The 18,301-nt window shown below is 41.3% G+C and overlaps 1 protein-coding gene across 1 annotated transcript in view; it reads right to left on the reverse strand.

Annotated features, from left to right (window-relative positions):
- The window catches only part of LOC103781050 (collagen alpha-6(IV) chain-like), a 48,161-nt gene extending 37,103 nt beyond the window's left edge, over positions 1-11,058 (reverse strand). The window contains 5 exon segments of the mRNA XM_008948754.1: positions 1,265-1,333; positions 3,082-3,198; positions 8,234-8,278; positions 10,332-10,466; positions 10,912-11,058. Of these exon segments, the coding sequence (XP_008947002.1) occupies positions 1,265-1,333; positions 3,082-3,198; positions 8,234-8,278; positions 10,332-10,466; positions 10,912-11,058 (513 nt within the window).
- Between the last annotated feature and the right edge of the window lie 7,243 nt (positions 11,059-18,301).

Genomic DNA, 18,301 nt, shown 5'->3' on the forward strand with positions numbered 1-18,301 from the left:
AGCAGGAATCAGAACCATTTTATTTATGGGTAATAAAAGCAAATAAAGTGTCATGAAAAAAATTTATTAATTGTACAAACATCAGAAAATATATTATAAAAAATTTCATTACAAAACCATTATAAAATATGTAAAAGCATATCACTAGCACATAAAATGATCTGTATTTCCTGTAAATACTAAAGGAAATAAAGATCTATTTAACTTTTACCACCTTATGAGTCTATATAATGTGGATAGAATTTTAGAAGACTTCTTAATTTTGACCAACAATGTCAGTGTGCCTAACATGACAGAATAAACTTGTTATTATTTTCAATATTTAATGAAGCCTAAGGCTGCTTAATATTGCTGAATTCAGTATGACAAGAGTCACTGAATCCTTTGCAGATTTGTTCCAAACCTAGTCCTTCTGACAAAAATCAAAAGCATGGATGAACTGGTGAGTGCTTGTTTAAGGGCAACAAAGAACCAAATCTTTCACATGAGCATACTGAAGAACCTATTCGCTCTTCTGAGCAATAAACTGAAATTCTCTATCCAGAATTTGTCTTTGCTGTCCAGGAAATGAAATTACAGACTTGAAACAGACATTCCAGGCTGAAGTCCTTATCAAACAGAGAGTAAAATCCTGACTTCACAGCAGTGAAGTATGGAATACTGGGAGAGGGATACGACATTCATGTCTTTGAACTGAGAATATGACTGACTACTTATTAGTACCTCTCAGCTCAAAAAACACTGGGGGGCAGCTGGAACCTCACAGCAGAAACCTGAACATGCACTTGCAAGTTTCCTGAGCTGTTATTTCAACAGACCTGGCACATGCAAAGGTGTCAGCTACAGGAAAGTTCTGTGTGTAGGTGAAGGGCCCCTCCTTTGCTACATCTGCAGCTAGGAACACGTAGGCTACCTCACGCAAGGACAAGATTACAAGAAATTCCTCCCATCCATGGTTTGGCACCATAAACAAATGGTGCTGGCTCTTCAGAGCCAAGGGAAGGACCAGTGACTACACTGAACAGTAACAGGATGAGCAACGTCCCAGCATCCCAGTATGGGATGAACAAGATCTCTGCAAAGACCAAGCAACCCCAAGTTATTATGACATTATTATACGGCTTTATTCACAGCTCTGAATTGAGACATACCCAGGATACCCACATCTAACATCATGAGCAATCTAACCTGCAGCATCAACCCTGCAACCTGTAGGACATCACAGTGTTTCTTCTACTGCATTTTCTCCCATGTGATGTCTTACCTTCATTCCTTTAAGACCTCCTTGAGCAAACACTGGTTCTCCTTTAAGGCCTTTTGGGCCAGGACGACCCTGATTTAAAACAAAAACAAAAGCCAAAAATACATTTCTGTAAAAAAAATACTTAAGTTTTGAAAGAATTCATATTTACCATAATGAAGAAGGCAAATGCCTGCCTCCAGTTAACTGCAAAACTACCACTGCAGCTTTGTCAAAGAAGCTGTGGTGTTATGAGAACCTAAGACTTCCCATGGCTTTAGAAGAACAAGGTTCTGCAAACATTTTCTCTGTTATTTTCCTGTTAATATTAGATTTTCCTTTTATTTTATGCCTTCAACAACTTTTAAGATCCTATTTGGAGCTGTTTGACATGGTGTAATGCTCCTGTTCATATACTTATCAACACTATCCAGAGAAAAGAAAGACATGGACCTGCTTGAGCAGGTTTAGAGTCAGTGAGAGAAAAAAAACTGGCAGACTGTTAAACTTCTGAAAAGGCTGCCATTAAAATTCTAGATTTACCTTTTTTTTTTTTTTTAAAAAAAAAACAACTTGATCATCCCATCCAATTTATCTGAGATTATTCCATTTAATTGCCAACTTGAGAGTGGTTGCCTGATCCAAGCAGCCTTCCTTGCCAAAACTGTAATCCTACAAACATTACAAAATGGAAATTTGAGCAGCAGGTGTAAGTAAATCAGTTACTCTGGGATGTAGTACCACTAATTTGATCTTACTGCTTCAGTATTTTTCAATATCTTATGAATATAAAGTCTGGATGGCAGGTAAAGATGTCTTAGCACAGTTTAGAAATGCTGAAACAAATGGCATTATTTACATCTGTCATTTCTTCCTCTTCTTCATGTACATATGCAAAGAAGTTCCATTAAATATACAGTTTTAATCTTTTTTTGTATTAATTTGTATTAATTTTTAATTAATACAATCTTTGTGCTTAAGATCAGGCTTTGAACGTGAACAAATATTCAAATTTGCAAAATATTTTAATATCAAGTGAAATATTTTTTGCTTACATTTCAAAAATAATCATGTACTTTTTTAAAAGACTACAGCTCCCAAAAGCATCTAAGAGTGAAGTTCTTATAACTAATCCTACCCATTGAAAACAGAACGTAGAGCACATCCCATCTACCTTCACTTCCTCTACAGTTAATTCAGAAAAACAAGGGGTATCTCCAAAGACAGTTCATCCTGAAAGGCAAAGGGGGAGAAGTGCTCTCAAAAGTACCACTCTCTGTAAGAGGGGATTTGGGATTAATAGATTAGGCATTTAACTTTAAGGTGTCCAATGCAGGCTAGATAAAATCCCAACCTGGTAGAAAAGCATTTTCAAAAGTAAACTATGTACCCTGGAAAGTAAATGCTTTTGACACCCAGTGAGACTGAAGCTTTTGGCTATCTTAAGACCTGAAGGAAGGCATCCAATATTTGATGCATAGACTTTAACGTGTGGTAACATCCTTCCATTGGTAACATCAGTTTCCACTCACATGAAACATGCCAGGTGGAAGACGTTTGACAATTCATGGTTCTTAAAAACTTGTTTTCTTCTAAGCTAGCTTGAATGCTGCCAGTGACAATGGTATAACTTGGTGTGGGAGAATACTGAATTCCCAGGGTCTGCATTTTATCCTCAGAGGGGAATTTCAATAAGAAAATGATACTGAGCTCTAACAATGATAAAAACTTAGGGTTATTAGACTTCTTCCTAAATACTTGGGAGTTACTTTTCCAACAACGGCATGAAAATAAATTCTGCCTTAGTGAGTACAAAACACTAGATTCAAGCTGGGACATACAGGCAGCCCAGGCAGGCCAGGAAACCCATCTGATCCAGAAACGCCGGGACTGCCGGTGGTACCGTTGCAGCCATCGAGGCCAGGCAGACCTCTAGGCCCAGACTGCCCAGGGTGACCCTGTGTAAAGAGGAAAAAGAGAGAATGAGTGATAAGATACATTACTTTATTAGTGGTACAGTCCCCAGAAAACTATCTTCCAAATGGCAACGTGGAGCAAAAGAAACGTGCAACTCCCACTCAAGTTCAGTGTACGGCAGACTGCAACAGAACCAGCTTCTTTGGCCAGCATTGTCTATCCTCCCCAAAGCTTAAAAACTAGAACACTGGATGCATTCATTTAATTATCTTTTTCTCCACGGGATAATTTTCTGAAGTACATAACTTGTGCATGAATAGGTCCCAAAAGGGCAATCCTCATCCCACAGCAGTCTGCGTATATGGCATACAACAGAGTGCAGAGCAGCACGCAAGGGTGCACCTGACACCAGGAATGGAAGCTGCTCATCTGGAAACAAGGGCAGAGGAAGACTCAACAATACTGAGCATTTATCATTCCAATCTGCTTAAAGTTTCAGTGCCTTCTCTTCCTCTCCAGTGTGGATTCTTTCCTTTAATAGTTCAACAGATGTTACAGCTCCAGCATCAGGCCATTGACGCAAAACAGCTTTTCTTCTTATATTAAACTTAAAACCTTAGGCAAAGCAACTGGGAGAAAGACCTAATTAAACTAACCCCATTTAAAAGGAAGTCTTTTTAATGGTCAATTATTAAACAAGCAGAGCAGAATACAATTCTACCTAATTCTGATTTCACACCTCTTTTGCCATAGTACAGCTCTGTTAATTTGACTTTTACTCAGCGTGGTACTGGTGCAAAGGAGAACAAAGTTTGAGACTTTTTCTTCAGTGTCCTATTGGGGTGTGTTGGCAAAACACAGAACACCTCCCAGCTTTCAAGCAGCTTCTTATTCTACCCTCCTTTTCATAGAATTGAGTTCTGTGGCACTCAAAGACAGTGTTTTGTTGCAGGAAGAAAAAGAAAACTCCTGGGGATAATATCAGTAACTAAGAGTTTTTTCCCTCCCCACTCTGGTACATCCTGATCTTGACTCATCCCAAAAGTACTTTTATTTGGTCCCAAAGATTCATCCTTAAGATATGTCATTCAATGGGTTATGTCTCACACTAGGAAAAAAAAAAAAAAGGATAAAATGGAGATAAAGCAGAATATTAAATATTCCTCATGGCTAACACCTAGAAACCCCACATTTGTATTGCTAAAGGTCTTTCCAGTCCAAGCCAATAACATATCAATAGCTCTGACCAAACCATCACAGTAATGCAAAGCCTTTCACCTAATGATCTTAAAACGCCTTGCCCAAAAGCAATTTTCTGGATGAGAAGCTGGGGGCACACAGCAGCAGAGTGACTTTCCCAAGGATGCAGAGCAGCTTAGGGAAATAATTACAGAAATATTAAAGCTGATGAGTGGTCTCAGCTGCTGCGAGGAGGGCCACCACACTTTCCTGCTTACTCACACCTACCTCTTCCCTGGGCTGGCATAAGGACAAGCAGAATAGGTGAATCAGAGCAGAAAACCAAGATGGGAGAGAAATAACTGTTCTGTTTCTTAATGGGGTTAATTTTCAGCCAGATGAGTTCCTTAGTCCAGTTCATATGGCAACTGAATTGCAATTTGTGCCAACAAAATGGAGAGAAGGGGATAGAGCCAGATCCACTCTCTGTCAGTCAGTAAGGTATAAACTGAATGCATGTAAAGTGTGTCTCCACTACAGGATCAAGGCAGCTCATCCAGGCAAGTATGAATTGGAGATAAAACAAGGCCTCAGGACATGGAATGAAGTCATCCCAAGCGTTGTGCATCAGCCCCCACTGCATGCACAGACCCACACGTGCTGTGCAAGCAGGGACTTGCCAGGCCCTGCTAAAGCGACAGGAGAAGGCTGAAGCACCAGTTCATTGCCACTCCCATTCATCTCTTAGAAATTATTTCATTTGGTTCCCAAAGCTGGAACAAAACAGTGGCAATCCACCCTCCTCCATCCACGCAGAATGTCACAGCCAAGAGCAGCAAGTCTCTGACAAGACAGGCTGTGACTGCAGCAGGAAGCCAGAGTGGACAATGTCCACCATGTCCTTCACTTTGTTTATAGCATCCACAAAACCAGAAGCTCTGCAGGACAAGTGCACATGTATCTGGTTACAACACAAGGTGACCAGCTGCAGTGTTTAGTGAAACTGAAGAGCCAACATCTGCCCCTCAGAGCTGGACAACAGGGAGCCAAGCTGCTAAACCTTCAGTGCTGGCCGAGAGTCAGCCCATGGCAGGCAGCTGACTGGGGCCTCATGCCTTGGGAAACACTTTGGGTGAGATCTCCTGACTCTTAGACCAACACAGTCTGTAAGTGGCCCAAAGGATTTTGAAACCTTAATATATGAGAAGGGCTCACAAAAAGAGAACATAAAATATGCTGACCACAGTGATTTCTTAAGTGTACTAAATAAATCTGTGGCCCTGTCACTTAATCCCATGGCATCCATGTATGTGGTTCTGAGCCAAAGCATAACAGACTGACACATGCACACACACACACACCCCCTATTTGCTTTAGGAAACAAATTCACAGGTTTTCCTACTTTCTAGCCAATCTTCTACCAGAGTTCACAATTGTTTTGTTTTAATAACCTTACCTGAGCAGGTACCAAGCACCCACAACTGACTTCCTCAAGAGCTGTAAAGTTCTGGCTTAAATGAACATTTTCCCCAGGGATTTAAAATACTGATTTAAAGAGCTGCTTTGACCTGAAAACAAGGGGTTGACAGTTTCGTTGGTCTCACCTCATCTAATCCTTGTTTCAGCAGATGTGCCAGTTCAGCACAAGCAGCTCAACTAAGGCAGAAGACTTTTACAGGCTTTACTTATACGTGGCAGGGTGACTAGTTTACAGACCTGAGTTAAAACACAGGCAGGAGAGATCACCCTCGCTCTCTGTTCTCACAGAAGGAGACATTCCCTGGGAGACAGATAAGGAAACTCCAACTGTTCATCTAGGCCCTTGCTTTATCTGACTCTTGCTCCTACACTAACTCTGTGATCCCAAGGGGCCTCTTTTCTATACCAAACAGCACAAAGGCAATCCCAACAGGAGAGCTCAACAAATATTTAAACAAGAGAAACATATGGAATTAAAGGCGAACACAAAACCAATTGAATAAGCAGTTCCATGGATTGCTACAGCCATATGGCCTTTTTAGAGGCATTGCCAAGTGCTTGCATTTCCTCTAGGAGGGTCACAAAATAGAGAATTTGCCTCTCCATGTAGCTCTTGCTTTCATGGTACAGACAAGGGCTCACTTCTCATAGAAATATTTCCTCCTAGAACTCCTTCAACAGTTCATGAAAAGCTACATACATCTCCCAGCTCCAGTTCCAGCTTTTGCCAAGGGTCCTTGAATCTTGTCTTATAGGAAAAAATAAACTTCCTGACTAGGGCTAAGGATTTGAGGGTTTCTTCTACAGTGTGACACAAAAGGCTAGTAATAAACACATGTAGCTGCTGTATTTCCTAGGTTAAAGGGATTAGTCAGGCCAGCTGCAACAACATGACTGACTTGCCACCAGCATTCCCCAAGGGAACTCTGTGGAACATCACTTCCCTTAAGGTCAATAGTGGGATTCCCCTCTGAATCACAGCCTTGCAGTCCTTCAGCCATGACTAAGATACACCTGCCCATGCCAGCATACCTGCATAATATCTCTCTTCATACTTAGATGTTAATTGCTGTGCAGAGATAGCAATATATTTTTGCTTCTCTCTTGCATGCATCAGCACCCACCTGCTCTCTCTCCTTTGCTCTGCATTTCACACACCCATACAATGTGCATATGTTTGTATATGTTTCACAGCAGACCTAAGCTACTCCCTATCCTGAAATGCCAGGGGCAAAAATGTAAATATTTTCTCAAGCAGTGGTGGTTGCTATTTTCACCTTAGAATGGAAGTATTTATCTCAGTAGCTAGAATGTAAGCAGTAAGAACTACTTTCCTTTCCCCCCTTCTCTGTCCTGCAGCTGTGGCACAGAAGAGCCACAGTGGTGAGCACTCTGCTGTTCATGAGCAGCAGAATCTGCCTCTTCCCCATTTGCCCACCTGCAGAATACTGAGAAGCAGAGTAGATTTGCATATGCCAGAGGCTTTGAATCCTCTCATCTACCTCCCCTGCTCTCCCCTTGGAATGCTTGTTGCTGCCAACTACCTGGCAATGGCTGTTGCTCTATCTCTGCCTCCCCTCATGGTTGGGAATCCCCTTTCTTCAGAGCCTCATCTGAAAAAATACCCTGAGAACAGCATGTTCCCACACTGTGTTCAATTAAATTAAGTATTATGGGAACAGCTTGTTCTCTTCAGAGCTAGAGAGTTGGCTGGTGGGAAAAGAAAAAAATAGCAGCAAGGGAGTAGAGCAGGAGAGAAAACAGGCAAGGATGAGCAGAGGGGGAGAGAAGGACAAGGGCCAGGAAGGAACTAGAATCAAGTAAGCTCATTTACAGGGCCAAATGTGCATTTCCAGCCAATCTATCAAAACAATTCCGTTTCTGATAGGAAGTAAGAAAATACTGCTCAACTGTTGGAGCTGTGGGCCAGCTGAGGAAACAGGGAAGATGAAAACTAAAAGGTTTAAACTGAAGAAAGAAAGACTACAGTTAGGCATTAGCAAAGCTTTTCTAATAGAGAAGTTAGAGTCTCCAACAAGAGCAGGTTTTAAGAATTTGTTAGGAAACACACAGCAAACATGGCCTGAGGCACAGCTGACCATGCCAGTGTCACTGTCTGAGGGCCCTTTCAATGCTGTAAGTCTATGACTTTATGACACTGCTTTCTAGACATGGTGCTGAAAGAAAAGCTTATTAACGATGTGCTGGATCCTCATGTAACTCAGGCTCACGTCCTGATACGTATCAACTTCCTATCCTCCCCTGACAGGACCCAACCCCTGGGATCACCAGGTAGACTAACACATACTGCCATTCCCTCCAGAGTGAAGCAACGCTTGCAAGGTACGCTCGTTCTGCCTGTGGGCTTTTGGTTGTACCTAAGACTCTGGTGATCTATATTTATAAATGCAAACTTACTGGGATCCCGTTGATGCCTTGAAATCCTGGAACTCCCATTGGGCCCTGCAGAAAAAGAGTACATGTTATATTTCACTTCACCAATCTGTGTGTTTCGGTGACCTGTGAAATGCTTTTCCCTCCAGCATTTTCGGTCATGGACTTTAGCTTGCAAAACCAAAAGGAGCAAACTACCTCAGGCAGATTCCCTCTGACCACAGGGGTCAGTGAAGATAGGAACTGAGCATCTGAGCTTGACTGGATGCCAAATAACTGTTTCAGGAAGTTTTAATCAGGCAATTTAAAGTAAAAATATGATCTCCTACTGCACATCTGGGGAAAACAAGATGCCAAGAAAATAAATAATCCCATATAAGCTTATCTCTTAGTGTCATGCTTGACCTTCCAAGAGTTTCAACAGCAGTTATGGGTTTATCTGTCTGTACTCAGATAGCACCACCCAGAGACATGCAGACCACTGCATGAACTTCAGACCAGCCCTGGCTGAGTTGCAAGTAATACCACTTTGTTGGTTCTACTCCTCTGCTCTGGATAGTCATGCAACAGACAATCTAAGCCCAACCTGCCCTTGCTTTGGAAAAGTAAAGTGTACTGTTTCCAGGAGGGATAAAGGGATAGAATCTTATTGCATATGTATCCAGTTCAATGAATAGAAATAGCAGTCATGGAGCAAATAAGGGATTTTTTCAGTGCAAGGAAATTGGTCCCAATTGTTAAAGGTCAGTTCCTCTCCTGGGTTTCTGTGTCTTCCAAAGCCCAGGTTTAATGATTTCAGTGTTATCTGCTAGAATGATGAAAATGCAATCCCTCATGTCAGCAATCAGTCCTCGCCTTGACTCCTCCGCTGCCTTCGAGGTGGACACGACACCGAAACAATGACTTTCATTGTCACCATTTTCAGTTTACTTTGTTCTGTACTTTATGAGAAAGGGAGACTAGAACTTGTTGGCTAATATTACATGAGATGAGGGTGTAACTGTACATATATGGAAGACAAACTCCACTCTGCCAGTCCTGGTACCTAAATTATCTCTCTTTTTCTTACTTGCACACATGACCTGAGCACCTTGCATCAAGTAGACTGGTAAGATGCTCTGGGACAGCCCCAGAATACAAACCCTTGTCCTCATGTCCCAGACTTCCTTCAGATTTTAGAAACCAGGCACAGCATGCAGGACTTTTAAGCTTTCTAGCTGTTGTCCTTGAAACATTCCTTTTGTCCAACTGCACAGGCATGAGAATAGGAATCTCATCCCAGTCCTTGTCTCAGCCAGTATCAGACTTCCCTGTTTATGATCCATCCCATAACCTCTGTCAGGCTACGTGGTGGGAGCCTATACACCACTCTGACCCATGCAGTGGGACTCAGTGAGTCCTCTGTGAGCAACCCAAACCTCATGATGTGAACATATGCCTGTGGCACAATGGAAACTTTCCTTAAGGTGAATTATCCACGTGTAGCCACTCTTTATTACTGAAAGCATTTCTTCATAGTTCCTTACATTCTTTTGCCTGGCTCCAAACTCCTCTTTTGATATTTCCTTCCCAAGAAAAAACAGGAAAACAGATCCTAAGGGCATTAAGACATTTCTGTCTTTGTTGTTCTGCCCATTTTTGCACACTGCATTCATTGACACCCACGCCTCACAGGTTATTCCATTTAATATGTCATAGTTTATAATATTCAGTTACAAATAACTTGGCACCTGCAAAACTGAATTGCTGGTTTCATTTAGTACCCATTCCTTTTGCTTCTCTAGACACCAGCTCAGGATCTTCTAGGCAGGAACCAGCTCCAGGTTTCTCTGAACATAGTGTGAATAACATCCATCTATCCCTGGGCACGTGAAGTGAAACACTACTTGCCACAGCAATACTCATTTGGCTGTGGTTCATCTACCAGGATGGCTACAATGCTCAGCAGCTTTAAGAACTTTATTAATCAAAAATGAAAGCAGCAGATTCTCTAAAGATACTAATGAAATACTGTTGTGTTCTTATTCCTGGGCAGATAGTCTGAGATTACCTTTATTCATTTAAAAACATATATGAGGCCATGGACCTACTTCAGGGACAGAAAAGTCACTCTTGAGCTTACCTTGTCACCTTTCTGTCCAGGTGGTCCAGGGGGGCCCACTGCTCCTCTCTCACCTTTTGCTCCGGGCAAACCTTCTGGGCCAGTAAATCCAGGTGCACCTATTGGTCCCTGAAGCCCAATTGGTCCTGGTCGACCCTAATACACAACAAAAAATAAGTCAGTGCACCAGGTTTGCAAAGTCCTTTACAAATGCCATCTCCACCTCAAACTTCAATGCCATTTGATACCTCTCAGGGTAGTCAGGACATCCCTGAACATTCTCAGATGAGTTTTTAGAGATTATTTCAGGTAAGTCATGAATAAGAGTAAGAAATCTCCCCTTTTTTCTGGAAAATTTATTGCTATCCATATTTCTGTAGGAAGGAACAAGGGAAGACAACAGTGTTTTCAGGTCAAACTGGCTGCTGCTTCTTGAGTTTGCACTTCTATTTGCAGGCTCCAAAAGTGCAAAAGGATTTTGCCTGGATCAAACACAACAAAAAGATAGCACGAGATGGAAGAAGCGCATGGACCACATGCACTCAGAAAGTACACTTTAGAGTGTGCGAGCCTAGTGCAATGGTTAGCTCAAGATTCTGACTGATTCCACTGTGCTCTCCTGGTTATCTTCGTGCCGGGGTACAGAGTCGGTCTCTGAGCAGAGGAAGGGTGCGATGACGGAGCAGGGCCCGAAGGTGGCAGCGTTTGCTACAACGCAGAGATGCGGCGGTGACTGAGGACCTTTCATCCTTCTATCGCTGCACCCATCTGCAGAGTAATCTGGTACTGCCTTCGGAAACAAGCCAAATGTTGAAAACATTTTGCTGTAGGTGCTCTGACTTTTTATTAGCCTCAGAAGCTGCTTCTTGGCAGCTGAACACTTAACACAGAGTTTTGTGTTAACATTTTTGTACTTTTTATTTGGTTTGAGAGACTCTAAAAGAGATCAACGGAGTCTGAAGTCCCAAAGTATCAGTAGAAAATGGCAGTCCAGGGTCATGCTGTCTACTGGCAAGAGTCAGTGGTTACACTGGTTACATGGTTATCTGTGCAAAGAGTCAAGCCTTACATTAAATGGTACAGAATGGAGGAGGAAGTTAAAAAAAAAACCAACAAAATCCTTCTCCATTCAATTCTCTTCTACACTCATATCCACAGTAGAGTGTTTCCCTTCTGTTTCCCCAAGTCCTTAAAACAGCAGAAGGAATGCAGCTCCCTGCTGCAAGTGTTTTAGTAATCTCAGCTGGAGACATACAAAGTTCTGACTCTATGCCCTGGCAGGTAAAAGACTTTACAGTTAATTTAAAAATGCATTTTTACATGTTAATAATCAAGCAAAGTGAAACAAACTCAATTGACTTTACAAATTCTTTTCCCAGGATTGTTTTCAGTACCTGTTTAGGGTAAACCATTCCATCCCACACTCCATGTTTCCCCACTGCTGGAGCAGTTCTCTTTCCCAGTGCAGCGATTCCCCGTGTCACTCTTTCTGTTGTGATTGTTTCATCCTGGCCTTTGAACTGAGGTCAAGTGCATGTTTTGTGCTTCATACCTTTTCTGTCTAGACACTGTCCATACTCTGCACTTCCAGAGGCATGGACTCCCATCTGAGAAGGCTTTGCTGTCCATTACTTTTAGCATTCTTCACCCTGGGCTAATTATCAATGGAATCCTTTCTATTTGGAACCATATGATCACAACACTAATCCCCAAATCTTCAGTGGTCCTTGGTAACCATACACAACAAGGAACACGTTACAAAAACCACGTGCTTTGCTCTCACTGTGTCTCAGATTTAACTTTTTAATTTCCCATAATCAAAGGCTATTCAGAGTCTTTCAGGCAACATCGCACTTACAAGACACAGGCTGTAGACTGTTTACCTCAAGACAACACAGCCGTGGAGAGATGTACCCTAAAAATGGGCATGTTACTGTTACAACTAGCCACGGGACACAAAAGCAACAACATCCAAGAGTCCACCAAGGTCTCTAGAGAAAACACACTGTGAATTCCTCACTTGTTTGAACTGCTAACACTTCTGTATTCAACTAGGTTGATTGCCTGGTTAATGACAGTGTTTCACAATGACTGGAACTGATAGGAATTAACATTTTAGGAGGCTTTTGTTTCGCTCTGCTGCAGGTCGCTTTGAGCAATGTATCTAGATGAGACAGTAAAGACCAGTAACTGCACGTTCTGCTTGTGTTTGGTTCTGCAAAACGTTCCCTGTGATTTCAGGGCCCATAGGTAAAAATCTCTCTTTTGCCTTAGTGGCCTACAAGAAAGATTTTAACAGCACTTGAAGATTTTGTCCAGTGCCTTAGAGTGTCACTAAACCATAAAGACACAGTGAAGTGCTTCTAATCTCTCTGATAATGTGATTATACCATGATAATCAGGCTCTCAAGAATTCTTACTGTTTCTTTTGAAGTCTATGTGGAGGGAAATCATGTTTTCTATGCTGAAACAAAGGAGTTGCCTCCACTGCTAAAAAAGCAGCATTTTTTGTCACTTGGTAGCACTCCCATGAACTGTCCCAAGATAAAAGCACTATAAAGTTCAGGCACTGTGGTGTGCAGGAGCAATTCCAGGATAAACGCACAACAAAGACTCAGGTTTTACCACAAGGTAAACTTACAGGGTTCAACGCCAGGTGGAACTACTGTTTGACCTCAGGGAGTTCATCTCATGGTAAAAAGTGAAGAGCCTAGTCTTTACTAGATGCTTTGGCATCAGAATTGCTCTTACTTATCCGATGGATAAAAAGAATAAACATTTCTTGGCAGTGAGGACAAGCTTAAACATAAAATGTGGATTACAACAAACAGAAACTACAGTGAATCAATAGAGCTCCCCACTTTTAATCTTCATTGTTCAAAATATTAGTCCAGTAGCCTGTAGAAAAGCCATTAGTAATTAACAGCATCATTTTGGTTTCCTGCCTGCATGACAACTGTTTTTATAAAGAGGAAAATTATAGAATGCTAGTAACACCAAAGAAGAACAAAGTCTGTGAGAGCACTGTGGCTTGTGAATGTTTTCTCAAATGCCCATTAGAATGTCAGAACATTCTCAAATATATTTGTGCACGAGGCTTTTACTACAGAAGCAGCACTAAATGAGATACCTGTCTCTCTGTAATGAGTTTGATGCTGGTAAAAAATGGCATTGTTTCTTGATACACCATGGCATTCCCATAGATAATTTCAGGATTTTGACCAAGTTTGTGCCACAAGTTCAATATGAGTCATGTGCATCTCTGTTATGTACTTAAGCATTGGAAACCATTAAAAATACAGAGACATTCAGGTTTCCATTCTCTATGTGTGGTAACAAAGAGGAAAACATGGCTGGGATAGGAACCTCCCATTGCTTCTGAAGGTGGTAAAACAAAATGGTCTGAAAATGTAACTTGATGGCAGTGTCTTTCAAGATGGAAAAGGTTCAGCAACAGATGCCTTCTTCCTGCCACCCTTGTAGTTCATCTGCATCCCAGGGTGTCATGAGGAACGGCTGGTATGGTGGGCAATGATGGGGCCTCTCTGCTGCTACAGCATCGAATACATCAGTCTCTCTATTGTCCTTACCCAATTTGCCAGCCCTAATACCCCACATAAATTTTCGCCCACTGAAGCAAAGCTGCTGCACATAGCATTGCAAATTCCAAACATTCTTTTTCTTTCCATTGCCTCTGTGAGCTGGGAGAATAAAGTGTAAATCTGTTTGATTTGTCTCTGCAAAGGAGCACACGTGGCAGTGGTATGGAACCGCTGGACGTGACCCTTGCTTCAGGAACCAAAACCATCCAAGTGCTCCCTTACCTGGGGGACAGTTCTACTGGCCCCACTCACTACCAAATCCCAGCTCAGCGATTCACCACCTAAAAAGGATACTGGAACTCACAAAATGAGGTAAGATTAGCAGGTCTGGTAAGTCAGCATAATAGTACTGATCAGGTAGGGCAGAACTGCTCCCTGCTCCATCTGGTGAATTCACAGACTGACATACTTCAAGCAGCAAAGCATTACTACTCTTTTTCCAAGCAAAATTAAGGTCCAGTGTATGAAAACAGCAACTGAACTTAAAGATGTTCATGTTTTCTCCAACTACCATACAGTGCCTTCTCTTTGAGAATTCAGTGCACATCTTAAAAAGGGTCTTACACTTTTTCTTCATCCATTACTTCCCCTATAAACAATGTTTTATTGACATAAAAAATTGCCAGTGACGAAAATTTACTTCACAAGCAAATGCTTTGTAGTCTGAAGCATCTTATACTTGGTTGATTACACTAAGGCAAACCAAAGAACCAACCACTGAATCAATATGGCTCTGTATGTCCTCACATATTGCATACACTAAGCAGAATCTAGGCTGAAAATTTTCAAGGAAGATGTAAACACCTGATTTCCTGTTGTACAGGACAGCCTGCACATGGGACTGATCCTTCAAGAGGTTCTTTGATGGAGATGAATGGCATCACCCATTTCAGTCATGGCCACTCTCTCCCATCTGCGTCTCAAAGGTGACACAACTCAGGCTGAACTCGGGTGAAGTGTCTCCAGGTGACTTACTGGTGCAAGGCAGCAGTGGCCGTGGGTGAGCAGCATGACCTTGGTCTACTTTCTACCTCCATTTCTTCCTTCTGCTCTCCAGCCTGCCCTGCCTTCGCTGCAAGATTCCTGCAGCTCTGGTTATCTCTTGCTAGATAGACAGTGCCTAGCACAAGAGACTCCTGATCTCAACTGGGGCCCCACAGTTCTACTGTAATAATAATAATTACTGATGAAAACTCCTTTACTATTTTCCTAAATTACAGGTCAGGCTATCCAGCTCACATTCCAGAGTAAGTAATTATTTTTCTCTACTGAAAAATGCTTTGTACTTCTAATGAAAATTATTCTTCAGCTTTTATTCCAAAAAAACTTAGCAAAAGTCTTGTCCAAAACAGCTTCTTTATTGCTGTCATATAATGTACTGTCCCTCTACGCAGCCTTTTACCCACACAGCATGAGATGAAGACACAAAACTGTATATACACAGAAATAATGGACCAGAAAAAACAGCCTGTGCAACAATCTGACTTCGTTCAACATCTTCCCAAAAATATTTTTTTTCCCTTTGTTGTTCTTTGTTTTTAAAGGAAGGATATCAGGGGAATACTTTTTTTTTTTAATTTATTTTTAAGAAAAGAGACAAATTATTCTTGTACCATGGGAAACTCATTAATATCATAATTCATTTTAGAACTTTTTATGCGAAGCAGCACTTGGCATGCTCACACTGCAGACTGTCAAAGCTGCTCTGATCATCTCAGGAACAACCTTTTAGTGTAGTAATGAGCAACTGCAGGCTGCTTCTCATAATAATTTCCAGTTTTAGTTCATGTGATAAACTCCGTCTTCAAAAAATGCTTCTGTTATTCCCATTAAGCTTGACTAGACATGATTGCAAGTAGAAAATTTAGGTGACAAAAAAAGTGTGCCTGGACATATATATGTGGGTTTACACCCCAGTTTTAAACTGCTTAGAAAAAAAATAATGGAATTTGATTCCGTAAATCATTTGCCTCCTGAATCCTGTACTTCAGTAACATAAATAAATGAAGTTGTAATGGAAGATTTACCACATAAATATAGAACTGCATATAAACCCTGGGAAATTTTTTTAAAAACCTTTTATTTTAAAATATCTTTATTTTTAAATTGGATATTTTAATGTCTGGAAAGTTTGTTCTTTAGAATGCTCAATTTCCAGTTAAAAACTTTCATGAAACATCCTGATCCAATCAATTTGACATATTTGCTATTTCTATTTATAGCACACAAAGAGACCACATACTGCTGTCTTTTCCCCCACCATGGACAATGCCAGGAGTGACTCAATGTTAAATCTACATAGTTCTTCTATTTTATACCTCATAACTTTTAAATAAATGTACAGTTAAACTAAAAACCTGGGAGAGTCATAAAGGATGACCTTAACTCAGATTGCTTTTTTGCTTTGATGTACTGAAATGTCCAAGTTAGATAAGAAAGTAGGAGCATGTGGAAAGGCTCCAGGCCACAGAGAACACAGATAACACGAAAGTCACTTGTGGGCTGTAACATCTGGGTGAGGGATGTGTGGCTGGGTGACAGCCTTCCTGAGCTGCTCTCCAGAGAGGGGCACCCCGTGTAAGCACACCCCACCGGACAGGATGATGGCACTACAGAAGTACACAGAAATTATTCATGGGGCTTTTTTTAAAATTAAGAACAAGCAACAAGATTTACAAAGCATAGAGATTACCTAGGTTGTATTTCAATTAAATGAATAACAGTCTGAAAATTAAGTGTTAAAGCTTTTTAAGTAGTTATGGTCTATACTTGAATGACATCTACTTGCTCTTCACATGACCATCCCTCAGAACTATGCCTTTATTTCAGCAAAAACTGTGTGAAACAGAAGTCATGGTTTGGAGAGACTAGATACTGAGGGACTGTGTCACCAGCAGAGGTGAATTCCCAGCTTACCCACTGTTTTTTTTAAGGTAATTGCCACTAGGCTCAAGCAATCTACAGTCATCTGAGATGAACTTTACTCTGCTTGCCACCAGAAAAGGGTTTTGTTTTTTGTGCCTTGACTGATACCTTTAAGCATTTCTGCATTTTAAACTGCAAAGGCATTGCTGGGTTCATACAGATGGAGAGCAACTCACGTAGACAGCGTACAAGCCTGACAACGGGCACGACTCCTCTGGACTCAGACACGTGTTTAGAACTGAGGAAACGAGGCACGCAGGAGGAGGTGAGGAAGTGTGGGCAGAGACTGCTCCCACACCTCGTGGAGCTCTGGCATTACACCACACTCATCAACATTCAAAAAAAATAGGGCTTATTCTGAAAGGATTACACGATTATGAAATCTTAGCAAAAATGCTGCAGCAAGTGAGGTCTAACTGACTTCAATTTACTTACTAACTAAGCATTTTTTTTTTATTTATTTAACAAAAGAGCACAGTACAGCCAAAGGTTTGATTGGTTTATGAGATTTTTATGGTCTTTTGCAACCTCCGTTCATCTCCTCTCCCCTCGAGTCTTTGGTGCCTAATCTCTAAAAAATGTTTTAGAAAGCCTTTACAGTTCCCCGACCTGTTCACATAGGAGTGCAGCTGTCATAACATTTTCCTGCCCTCGACTGAGGAAAGGGCACTTGTGAATATTGTGTACATCTCCTGACAGCAGCACAAGTCCTGAGCTGAATTTTAATACAAAAGAATTAGTTGCTGCAGAAGACAACACAAGGTTTCTCTAGGACTTCTTTCCACTTTCCTGATGGCTGTACAGGGTAGCAGACAAGCTGGCATATGAAAAGCATTTTTTTCCCCAGCATTCACAGAAGTCACCTCTGGTGAGAGCATGGCAGTAGAAAATGACCAAGTGACACCTCAGCACTCCGTCCCCAAAACAGGAGATGGGTTGAATGAAAAGGGAGCGTCATAGCTACTGGGTTTGGTTGCAGGGCTTTTCCCTAACCAGACTGATCTGCAGGTGTCACTGGTTCTACTGCCAACAAATTTTTGCCCCCTAAGGGGAAGGTAAAGCCTTTTATAGTAATATAGAGCAGCAAGTATCTACACCTCACTATTGCTCTAGCAAAGGATCTGCTAACTGGTTATTATTAGTTTTTGTGTTTACTGAAAACTGTGTGAACTAAAAAAAAATAATTAAAATAGCTTCATTCTTGAGTAACCCATAATGATATGCTACACACAAGTGTGACCTGCAAAGGAGAGCAGCCCACAGTTAACTGCCAGTTTCACTTTGCTTTTGTCTTCAGTCTTACAGTCCTTACTTCTGGCAGTACTTTTATTGTCCTCAGAGATACTCTGCAGTCTGCTCTTACATTTTGTGTTTAAAGTCATCTCTTACTCAAGAATTTGTTTCAGTCAGACAATCAAATGGGACCACTTAGTTTTATCTCATGTTAACTGTTTCTATTTGTTA

Source organism: Merops nubicus, unplaced genomic scaffold (assembly GCF_000691845.1).
Source record: "Merops nubicus isolate BGI_N331 unplaced genomic scaffold, ASM69184v1 scaffold25951, whole genome shotgun sequence".
NCBI lineage: Eukaryota > Metazoa > Chordata > Aves > Coraciiformes > Meropidae > Merops > Merops nubicus.